This window comes from Lynx canadensis, chromosome B1, assembly GCF_007474595.2.
Source record: "Lynx canadensis isolate LIC74 chromosome B1, mLynCan4.pri.v2, whole genome shotgun sequence".
Classification (NCBI taxonomy): Eukaryota; Metazoa; Chordata; class Mammalia; order Carnivora; family Felidae; genus Lynx; species Lynx canadensis.
This window is the reverse complement of record NC_044306.2, coordinates 6,049,077-6,061,381: the sequence shown is the minus strand read 5'-3', so window position 1 is coordinate 6,061,381 and position 12,305 is coordinate 6,049,077. Positions and strand designations below refer to the sequence as shown.

The 12,305-nt window shown below is 42.0% G+C and overlaps 2 protein-coding genes across 2 annotated transcripts in view; one reads left to right on the top strand and one right to left on the bottom strand.

Annotated features, from left to right (window-relative positions):
- The window catches only part of MCPH1 (microcephalin 1), a 271,811-nt gene that overhangs the window by 106,806 nt on the left and 152,700 nt on the right, over positions 1 to 12,305 (bottom strand).
- Positions 1 to 12,305, top strand: part of ANGPT2 (angiopoietin 2) — a 58,775-nt gene that overhangs the window by 25,410 nt on the left and 21,060 nt on the right. The window contains 3 exon segments of the mRNA XM_030312056.2: positions 5,063 to 5,218; positions 9,614 to 9,731; positions 10,256 to 10,274. Of these exon segments, the coding sequence (XP_030167916.1) occupies positions 5,063 to 5,218; positions 9,614 to 9,731; positions 10,256 to 10,274 (293 nt within the window).

The window sequence follows — 12,305 nt, the reverse complement described above, 5'->3', positions numbered from 1 at the left end:
ACAGAAAATCCCTGGATTTAATAATCTTGTATCCAAGTTTTCAAGCTAATTGTAAGAGCAAAGGCTTTGCTTGGTTGTTACTAGGGTGTATGGCTGAAGGATGGCTCCCGAATTTCCACATCCCAAGCAAACGAGAACATAAATCGATAGTAGGAGGAGGTTTAAAAATCAATGAAAAGCAAGTACAAGACGCTTTTTTGGTACCTAAACACAACGCACAGTGCAGTGGAGACCTTTGAGAAGGGCATGCGATGGGGCAGGGCATAACCGCAGAGGGCGCCAAGGGCCCTGGGCCAAGAGAGACGCAGACAAAGGCTGCAGGGAGGAAGCAGCCTAAGGGTTCTCGCACAGCTCGGCGCAAGGTGTGCACAGAGGGAACCGGGCTGCAAGATTAGAGTACAGATCAGAAGGAGTATGTGCCACCAGTCGGGGGAATCTTCACAGGCACAGCCACGAGGGAGTGACCTGAGCCGAAGAGTGACCACAACACTCAGGGTGGGGTTGCCAGAAGCCGGTCAGGGGCTGTGTGACAAGCCTGAAGATCCAGAGACTGGGTTGGGGGTGGGGTGGGGGGCGGGCAGGAAAGAAGGGATCAAGTCAGGAAGGATTGCTGAGGTAGGAGAAAACCAAATCCTCTTTGGGGATGTGTGTGCAAGAGAGAACAGTTACAGTAACTTGTTTCTACATGGAAATGGTAGAGAATAAAACGTTCCCAGTGAAAACTTTCCTAGGGAGGTTAGATCATTCAGATGGAAAAACCACTTAATTAAAGGTATCAGGACACAGAGCTGTATTTCAATAGCAAAGACCTCTCAACCAGGACTATATAGTTGGTACGGGACCAAGATTGAAATCTCCCAGTTGGCGATAGTTTTCATACACTATCTATGTTTTCCTTTCCCCAGCCAATTTCAAGATTACTTTCCTTTTGGTCGAAAAAATAATGATGATAATCTTGGTGAGATCAAAGATAGTGAGGGAACCATTTTAATGCGTAATCAATCTGCCACAGTTACCTTGCAAACAGACTTCTTTTTCCTGTCAAATATAATCGTTCCAAATGTTGAAAGAGTAATCAAAAACTTCAGGACACATTTTACATTAAAAAACATATATATACCTATGTATGTTAAAAGAGTTTACTCTGGTTGCCTGAACTTCAATGTGTTGCCAATTTTTAAAGGTTGTGTTTTGAGTGCAATCTCTTTTAGCAAATCAAACCAATACTAAGCAACTATCTATGCAACTATAATGACGGTGACAGCCTTGAAATGTTAACTGAATTTGGATAATTCATTTGAATTCCGAGGGAAGAGAAACCGCGCAAAGACCTGCACTTTGAGTGCTTAGACCAACAACTCAAGAAGGGGGCAAAAATGAATGTCCGTACCTCCTTCCAAACTGTAACGGGGACTTTTGGGGGGTGCGCACCTGGACCCACAAGTCAGAAGCGCTGCATAATCATCTTCTGACATGAAAGCAATGTCAAACATTCCTGCAAAACATGAGTGTGTGAAGCCACCCGTGTGAAATGAGGAAGAACCATGTCCCCTGGGAGGTTCAAGTATCTCGGAACTGTTTTGATAGGAATGGCTAAGTGCCGATGACAGAGACGGAAACAGTTGCCCGAGGAGCGGAGAGGGACACTGCCGACGGGAGCAGAGATCTCATTCGTCCCATGTTTTTCCTTGAACTGAGGCTTCCTTCTACCAGAATGGAATTGCACTGGGCAGACTTCTATATTTCACAGGCAAAAATAAGCGATACTAAACAGAAAGAAAGACGTTCCAGGGCAATAAGCTGGAAAGAAGCAGAAGGCAGGGCAAGTGAGGCGTGGCCTCCAGACGGCCAGTTCTAGCCCGCGTGTGGGGTGCCTGGGGCCCATGGGAAGAGTGGACGCAGGAGCAGGGATGGCGGCAGTGAGCAGCAGACCTTAGCTACAGTGGTTGTGGTTTTCCTATTGCTCCTGGGACTAAACACGTTCTTTGTAGTTAAAGAGGACTCAGCTGCCACGGCACCCGTTTCTCTTAAAATCTTAATTTATCTTCACTGCTTCAAGCGTGAGAGCACAAACCTCTTCACGAATCAAGAAAAAAATGTCTACTCCTTGGTATTTCTGTTTCTGTTCCACTGTCTTCCCACTGACTTCAATTAGGTACTGGGTCCGTAGCATGTAGGCTTTTACTTTATTTAGCTGTAGGTACTGTATACAGACACTATACACATACAGACAATATAAAAGATCTATACACACCCACACATGCATAAGTGAATCTGTAATTTGCTTCAATGGAAGATTAATCACACCCACACACCCACCATACCCAGATACTTTGTAGTCCGGAAAAGCTGAAAAATAGTGACTTAAAAAGACATCTTGTATTCTATTGTTTTCAACCTTAGAAAAAGTTATGGCAATAAAGTTATTTATTTATTTTTTTTACTTTTAAAAATTGGGATCTTTTATTTTCGTTCCTGAGTCTAATTTTAAATGGGAACTAGACTCTAAAATGTCAAATTATAAACAAGCTTCTCATGTCTCTTGATGGCTGTAACCACAGGTGACTCAGTAGTTCTAACACGGGGTAGGGGGCATTCAAGGACCTATTATTCTCCCTAGTTGTATGATTTAGAACGACAAGGGGCAGAATCATTTTATTTAAGTTCTTAAGTACTCAATCAATAATAAGAAGATTAAGACCTTTATTTATACTAGTTGATAAATTATGAGTTTGCAGTATGGACTTCAACCAAACTCCAGCTTGAATCTATCTTTAATGAGCCCAAACTTCCCGGAATAAGTCTCTCTAAATATTATCTTTGCTGGGTGTTAAGAGTAACTAAGACAACTCCTCTCGATGACTTATATGGCTTTAACTTTAACCTCAAAAATTCCAAAACTCCCATGGTGATGAGAGAGAGAGAAAGAGTGTCTCTGTGTGTGAGAGAGTGTGTGTGAACAAGGGGGGGGGGGGAAGGAAAGGAGAAATAACAAACTTCTACGAGTCCTCATAAATTATCTATTTAAATCAAAAAGTTACAATTTTAAAAAGGCGAGGGAAGGGAAGAAGAATAAATTAAGAAAGGACATGGTCACTAAAAAGCCTGAGCCAGTTATCATTCGCTAGTTAGGGAAGGGTTGACAAGGGTTTCGCTCTTCAGATTTTAAGTCTACACTAGAGAGATTTCTTGGGCCGCCAAGCAATAGCACATGATTCCATTTTTTATGGCGCTCTCATCTATTGTGATTCATGTGGAGAAGCAAAGGCTTCAATGACAAGATTTTACAGATGGTCAGAGCTGTGTAGTCATTGTCAGCTTTCAGGCTATTTCATCTGCTAGGGACCAGGGGAGAACCAGGGAGCAACCAGTGACCCTCAAGATAATCAGCATGGAGGGAGGTGGGAAGGGCACAGGAGTAGGGACAGAGTCAACGGCAAGCAAGCAACAGAGGCAGAAATATAAAATTCTAACACTAATTCTAGAACTCATAATACCGGTCAAGACAGAACAGGACCACCTGGATGGTGAGTTGGTTGAGTCGGTTAAGCATCAGACTCTTGATTTTGGCTCAGGTCGTGACCTCACAGTTATGAGGCCGAGCCCCACACTGGGCTCTGTGCAGGGTGTGGAGTCGGCCTGGGACTCTCGCTCTCCCCTTCTCTCTGCCTCACCCCCACTCTCTCTCAAAAAAGTTTAATAAGTTAAAACAAAAAAAATAAGTTGTACCAACAAAGAAGCCTTTGAACTCTAAGGGAAAAGCTCCACCCCTCCCATTCTGCTTTCTCACTCTTACATGCAGAAGCAGAGAATTACTTTGGGGTTAACATTTTAGGAGAAAGGCTGTTTGATGACAGACTTTATGAATGGTTTCTGCTCAGAGAATTACGAGTTTTAAAGAAAGGTGTTTATGAGCATTTTTACCCTCATTTCCATTTAATTAAAAAAATTCTGAGTTATAACTAGGAGAAAGAGAAATAAAAATAGGGGTTTCTGCTATCATGAATTTGTAGTTTGGGTCAATGAATACACCTGTAGCTCTGTCGTTGGCTCACCATGCAAACACAAAAAGGAAAGAAATTACATTTTAAGCACCTGAAGTTATGCGTGCACACAAGGACTGTAAAAGCATAGCTTCGTTAATCCTTCAAACCCTCCTCTGACCAATCAGAAATCCTATTTTATATCGGAGTTCACCGGGTGCCCCCAAAGCCAAGCAACATCCCTAAAGTCAAGGGAAAATCGGAGAGCAGGTGTCCACGTGCTTTTCCCAATACGCCTGGGTGTCCTGCGTTTATATTTCATATATAATTTTACTGCCGAAGATACAGGTATCTGTGCCTAGGCAGTGAAATCAGCTTCTTCACCTTTCGTGCTGAAGCTAATATTATACTGAGCTGGCGTGCCCCCACGCCGGGCCGTGTGAGTAGATAAAGGAAGTAGTTGTAGGATTGCGAGTTTGCCTGGTATACGAAACGATGAACTTGGGAAGACTGCACGCACGTTGGGAAAAGCGTAATAGGTCAATAAGAAAGAAGGTTAACAGATGGGAGAGGAGTTGGGGGGGGGGGGGGAGTCCAAAGGAGAGCCTTTCCTCATACTCTGTGTAAGACGGACTTCTAAGTCTCTTTTTCAAGAAGCCACACGTCTAGAATGGGGGAGAAACAGTGATGCTTCTTACCAAATTTCATTTCTGCCTAAACGGATAGAGCTGCAGCCTGACGAGACCCTGCCGGACAGCACCGCTGTCTGCCCGCCTCTGAGCTGGGGCCACACTGCCTCCCTTGCCGGCCGCAGTGTAGGCTTCTGCAGGTAACCAAAAACGACGAGCGGCCTGTCTCCCACACACGATGTCACTAAGCTGCCAGATTTTAAGTCAACACACTACCACACTGTGTTGTTCCGCTAGTGATAAAAAACAAACGAACAAACAAAAAGCAGCAAGATCAGAGCAAGGCACAGGTCTTCCAACAGATTTTTTAAAAGAAAGGGAAAATACTTAGGAATAAGATTTCTGATGATTTGGCTGATGACTGTCTTTGTCACCCATGTGCTTTTCTAGCTTGAGAATTATATCCAGGACAACATGAAGAAAGAAATAGTAGAGATACAACAGAACGCAGTACAGAACCAGACGGCCGTGATGATAGAAATAGGCACAAACTTACTGAATCAGACAGCAGAGCAAACACGGAAGTTAACGGATGTTGAAGCACAAGTAAGTGATGAAAGAGAAAACCCGTAACGGTCTGGGCTAGTAACCGCTAGCGAGAAATTGCACTGTGTGGCTACTTAGTTGGATACTGGGCGAGGGAAGGAAGCTCGAGTGCAGCAGGAAAAAAGAGGAGTTGATAAGAAATTAACAATTTGTGGCTGGACGAGAATTTAAAATATGTTTTCATTTTTAATACTGAGGTTAAATTACATTTTTTTTCTACGAAGGGCATTCAAATCGTTTCACAGGATGCACACTTGACACTATGAGAAATGCTCCTCTGCCTTGCTGGCATCCTCTGGACTGTAGATAAGCCCTCAGATTTTCATTTAAGAAATGAAAAGCACCGGGGCACCTGGGGGGCCCAGTCAGTTGAGCATCCGATTCTTGACTTTGGTTTGGGTCATGATCTCATGGTTGAGGGATGGAGCCCCATGCTGGGCTCTGTGCTGACAGTGTGGAGCCTGCTTGGGATTCTCTCTCCCCTCTCCCTCTCCGTCCCGTCCCCTCCCCCCCAACACACAAACTCTCAATCTCTCTCTCAAAATAAATAAAATTAAAAAAATGAGTACAAGAAACTTTCTTCTTTTATTTTTTAACATTTATTTACCTTGAGAGAGAGAGAGAGAGAGAGAGAGAGAGAGAGAGAGAGAGAGAGGGAGGGGCAGCAGCAGAGAGAGAGAGGGAGAGAGAACCTCAAGCAGGCTCCACACTATCAAAGCGGAGCCAGACATGGGGCTCAAACTCACGCACCCAACCGTGAGATCGTGACCTGAACCGAAATCAAGAGTGGGACACTTAACTGACTGAGCCACCCAGGTGCCCCAAGTGACTTTGTTCTTAAACCTAACTTTCAAGATAAAATCAAATCTCAAAGAACTATGGAAGCAGTTTGTGGTATGAGTTTCTAAAATCTGTGGTATGAGGTTATAGACAGAAGCAAGCAGTAGTTCTGGCACAGGGGGCTCGGCCATCGGCAGGAAGTCTTGAGTTCTCTAATGGGTCTGGTTTCGCCATCACCTGGGGAGTGAATCTGCATATGGGACTCGGCTCTTGCGGGCCTTGGCAGTTCCAACTATCAAGTGAGGGCTGGGTCCAATGACTGGCTTCTAAGTTCCCTTTTAGCTTTCAGGTTTATGAGCTGCTGATTAATCGCAGCAGGAGAGAATAACACGAACATAAGAAAAGAACAAGAGCAAAACAGTGAACATGAGAACATTAAAACACAATTCATCCAGAGTCCGGCCAAATGACATACAACCTGTGACTGAGTAAGGCTAGTCCAGGTGGGAGGAGCGCCTGGGGGGCTCCGTCTGTTGAGCATCCGACTTCGGCTCAGGTCATGAATTCGCGGTTCGTGGGTTCGAGCCCCAGGTCAGGCTCTGTGCTGACAGCTCAGAGCCTGGAGCCTGTGTCAGATTCTGTGTCTCCCTCTCTCTCCGCTCGTCCCCCGCTTGTGCTCTGTCTCTGTCTCTCAAAAATGAATAAATTAAAAAAAAAATTAAAAAACAAAAAAAGAATAGTCCAGGTGGGAAAGAAGTGCTGTTGGCAGAATTTGCTGAGATGCTCCTAGTTCAAGTCTCAACATTGCTACGTCTGCTTTCTGGTCTCTTTATAAGCTTAAGAAGTTAGTACCTTCCTCCTCTCAGTTTTAAGTAATGCTCAAAAGGAAAAAAAAAAAAGTAGATTTAATAGCAAATGCTTTCTATGATGTATTATTATTTCCATATGCTACTTCAGCTGAAAGAAATGCCAGACATGAGCCAGAAGGCGACACGAGGTAAGAGAAACCACAAGCCTCCCACCTGTAATAAGACCACATCTAGAAGAGTACAGGTATTCTTTCCTTGTCTCCATAAGAAGTGTTGGATAAAGCAGGGTAAACAGTAGGAAGCAGTAGGAGAATAAAACACTTTTATCTGAGGCTAGACTAAGAAGTTACTTCTTTACCAAGTCTTTCCACAATGTTACAACAGTGTAGAAAAAATAGAACTGTATCACATGATGAATTCACAAGGTATGAAAATTGTAATCCCAAGAGGTGATACAAGTGAAAAACGAAAAGATACAAATTTTAATGTAAGTGTATCAACATATCTGTAGTTAATTATTAAAATAAATTAGTAATGCCTAAGTCACACCGCTCACCGTTTGATAGCAAAGCTAGCGGGAAATCAAGCTCATTCAAAAAATGTCTGTTGAGTAAACATGTCTCATATTTTCTGATAATGGTAATAAAGTGTAAGACACAGAGCAACGATTTATTTATTTCTTTTTCTTTTTTTTTAACGTTTTTATTTATTTTTGACAGAGAAAGACAGAGCATGAGTGGGGGAGGGGCAGAGAGAGAGGGAGACACAGAATCCGAAGCAGGCTCCAGGCTCTGAGCTGTCGGCACAGAGCCCAACACGGGGCTCAAACTCATGAACCGTGAGATCATGACCTGAGCCGAAGTCAGATGCTTAAATGACTGAGCCACCCAGGTGCCTCAAAAAAGCAATGATTTAAACCTTTGCTACATCCTGTGTAAGTCAGTTTTTCTAGCTTTTATTAAGCTTTGGTTGGATCACATGATTTTTAAAACATCAATTGTGAAACTAGGTATCACATGATCTATGGTAACGGGAAAATCAGAAGATGACTATAAAGAAATCAGCCTATAATGTCCAACTAAACACATTAAAATGTCTGAACCTAGAAAAGGGACCAAATTATGCACCAAATCTATTTAAGGCATTTGTTGAGCAATTACTGTGTGAAACGGGTTTAAATCCAAACCTAGAATTTTCTGACTAGAAGATGCTTCTAGCCTGTCAGACTCAGAGGCTATTGAACTGGACAATGAGGGACAGGTAGAGATCGGAGGTCTTACAGACCAGAGACAACCACCTGACCTGGATAGACAGTCACCTGCCGGAGGCCTTTGGAAAAGTGATGGGAAAACATCGCAGTTGATCCTTGGTCGGTCAGGACCTATATGCCCTCCTCCCTACCTCTGGCCCATTGGGCTCATTTCCTAGCCCTTAGTAATTAATAAATAAAAGACCCAAGTTTCCAGTTCCTTTTAGAATAACTGACATAGAATATTTGGGCCCAAAGAAGATGTAGGCCAAATCTATATTCCAGGTGTTAATATTAAAACCCAACCTTTCTGCTAGCTAATGCCGTCATTCATTCAACAAGAATGAGCTCATGGTATGAACTCATCCAGCTTTGACCAAGGACAGGACTGTCCCTAAAGCTGCTCAGTGGGGCCAGAGCAGGCCTTTGATGAATGACACAGACCCTGAACAAACAATGGTTCTCTCAAGGACCCTTATTCCTGGGCAACAATTCTGCCTTACACTTACACGTGATGTCACATCCTGAATAACCACAACCCAGAGGATGTGAGTAACAGACTCTTCCTGCTAGAAGGTAGCCGAACGCCAAAGAAGTCATCCTTAAAGTTGCTGGAACACGACAGGAACAGTGACAGTGCATATGACAGGGCCCGGAGAGCAAAACTGAACTTCATAGTGATGCATTACTGTTTCCCAACTGGCTGACATGACTTTTAAAATTAAAAAAAGAGAGGAGAGAAGCGGAAAAGAAAAAAAATGAAAGGCTAACCAAGTGAATACAAAGTAGGAAATGCTGGGCTAAAAATGAGCTATATTTGGCGCGCCTGGGTGGCTCTGTCGGTTGAGCATCCGACTTTGGCTCAGGTCACGGTCTTGCGGTCCGTGGGTTTGAGCCCCGCGTCGGGCTCTGTGCTGACAGCTCAGAGCCTGGAGCCTGCTTTGGATTCTGTGTCTCCCCCTCTCTCTGCCCCTCCCCTGCTAACACTCTGTCTCTCTCAGAAATAGGCAAACATTAAAAATTTGAAAAATATTAAAAAAATAAAATAAAATGAAAATAAAAATGAGCTACATTTTTATAGAATGGAAGCATGTGACTTCTAACCATGTCGTCTACTGCCAAGTAAGAGAACCGCATTTCGTTTTGAGCAGAGGCAAAACCTTTTCCATTTATCAACAACTTCTGATGTACTAAATATGACCATTGTATACTCCTACTTGGCTCACTGTGTGAAAAGAAATGCTAAAACATGACAACAGGAACAGCATTATATTATCTGACACAAATACTACTGTCCAGAACTATTAAACACTGTCTAAAAAAAAGACATGGTTGAAAAAAAAAAAAAAAAACCAGAAAAAAAAAACAACAACCACAGTCTGAGGCAATCCAGGACTTCAAGGTTTTTCTGAACATGAAGACTATGCCAAAATAAGATACTCGGGTAAATAAAAAACACTTTAGTTATGTTTTCCTATAATTTAGCTGACTTAATTAAAAGGAAGTTATATGTAACTTTAAAAATGACAAATAGGAATTTTATTTTGTTACATTTAGGTATTGAATCAGACAACAAGACTTGAACTTCAGCTTCTGGAACATTCCCTTTCCACCAGCAAATTGGAAAAACAGATTTGGACCAGACCGTGAAATAAACAAATTGCAAGAATAAACAGTAATAAAAACACACCAAAAAATTATAAGCCAGACTGCGTACCTCGTATCTGAAAGCCTATTTCACGTGACTATCATTTTCTAAGAATGGCTTCCAAAATGCCAGATTTCTTAACGCGCATCAGGACTGGACACCTCGTGAGGGAAAGGCAGGGAGAGGTTTGGGAAAAAGTGGAAGTGTGCCTTCTAATCCAGTCTTCAATGTTTTTCATTCTCTGGCCCCTTAAAGATTCTCCTCCAGTGATTCTCCAAGCTCTGCCTCAATACCGCCCAAGTTAATCTGTGACAAAATGCTGCCAGTGTCTTGGAATAAAAGTAACACTGGCCCAGGCTTTTTACCTTTGCCTCTGGGAACGTCATCACTTCCAATGCAAAATGACCCACAGGTGGAAAACTACACTTACACTGTAAACAAGGCACATTTCATGGTGCAAAAGTTACTCTTAAAACATATGATAAAGTAAAAATGGAAGTCATTAATAAATATTATGTTAATATTTAAATAAGATCTAGAAAAATCCCAAGAAAGCCAATACAAAAACAAGCTTTGGGTGATCAGTGGGGACTGTTTTCAAAGGCTTATTGCAGACGGGAGTACACGAAGATAATTTTGTCTACCAACTTGTTTCTAACCAAGATGTGCATATGACATGGAGAATGGTCAGACAACAATACACTGTATTTCAGAACTAAGTAATTTCAAGTAAATAATTTTTTCTTACCCAAAAATGACGATAAACTTATTGTCTTATGATCATTCTTTCCTGTTAATCAGGAACTCAGCTGAAATAATTCTTTCTCTTCTTTGGGTGACAAGTTTAGCCCACTATTGATTTAGAATTTTCAAAAGCAAATAGATTTATTTTTTTATTCTTTTGCAAATATAGTTTTTTGATTCAAATATTTTTCTTTAGTGTTTCAATGTTTTTCCTTCTGCAAAGTAAAAAAATAAAAGTTTGAGACCAAACGTTGAGATACAACAATCTCTTAAAATGGTCTTATTTAATAATGTTCTCTTTGGGCGCCTGGGTGGCGCAGTCGGTTAAGCGTCCGACTTCAACCAGGTCACGATCTCGCGGTCCGTGAGTTCGAGCCCCGCGTCGGGCTCTGGGCTGTTGGCTCGGAGCCTGGAGCCTGTTTCTGATTCTGTGTCTCCCTCTCTCTCTGCCCCTCGCCTGTTCATGCTCTGTCTCTCTCTGTCCCGAAAATAAATAAAAAAAAAAAAAAAAAAAAAAAAAAAAAAAAAAAGAAAAAAAAATAATGTTCTCTTTTATTTAATGAAGTTGCAGTGACAGGAAGATACAGGAGCTGAGTGATTACTTTTGTTGCTTGCCAAAACAATATGGGCCGGGAGATACCTAGGTTTTGATTAGTTTGTTGAATGCACCCTGGTATTGCACACCATCGCCTCCTTATGTTTCTAATTTAGTATGCTAAAACACGAAAATTATCAGTTAAGCATGTCAGTTATGTTTCCCGAGTATCATCTTTGTAAATATTTGCCAAATCGTACTGCCTTTTGCCTTGAGGAGTATAAATCTTCTTCCTGAGTTCAGACACACTGCTTCATGTTTTCACTTACTGCAAGTAAACTTCGTTGCGCACAGTCAGCTGGAATTGCTTTGAAATACAATCAGCAACTTTCCCTACATGCTTTGCTCATCGTGATTTGGGGAAATGTCTCTGTATGTCAAAGCTTCACAACATATGAAACAGTGATCCCAACCATCCTGAGGCTCGCTGTACCTTCTGATTATTCTTGCCTATGTGATCCTGCAACTTTTTTATTTTTTTACTTAAATCTTTCACGTTGTCCCCCAGTTGGATCTACATGGACCAGCAGTACACTTTTCCAATACTCGGAGTTTAGTTTTATATGACATTAAGTTTAAACATCACATTTCCTCCGTAAAACCGCCGTGTCAAACATACCCGACACGCTAAGACTGCGTATCACTTACAAGAGCAGTGCACCACAGCCTGGGCTGCAAATCTCTCACTCACGCGGGAGTTGTACACAGATTGTTTCCGAATGGCCTCTCAGGGTATAGATCGTGAAAGGGATAGCTTTTTATCAGCAGACTTGTCATAAACACCATACGTAACAACTCTATACCTGCAGGAAGAATAATCTTTGCAGGGGCTGCAGAAATCACAGCCTCTTTTGACACAGATGTGAAATGACGATAACGAGGCTTCAGTTGATGATGGTAAATAAATAAAAATAAGGAAACCGTGCAGATGATTTTTCATCTTTCGGTGAGTCTGGCACGCTGTGTTTTCTGGTGCCTTACGTTTTGACTAGCCTAGGATTTCGCTCGCAAGAACATCGTTACAAATATATGTGAATGTTTTGCACACGTGCCAAACCATTTCTTTAAATTACTTTCAATGTGTCTCCAAAAGTGCAACTGTTTTCCTCATGGAATAGTTTCAGATGAAGTCAGAGTACTGATCAGGGTCGATGATATTCTGAAAATTGCCACTATACCATTTTTAGGTTCACCAGCTGAAGGTGAAAATTACTATGTGTTTTTCACCTAATCATTCTTTTTTTTTTTCTTTTAAAAATAAA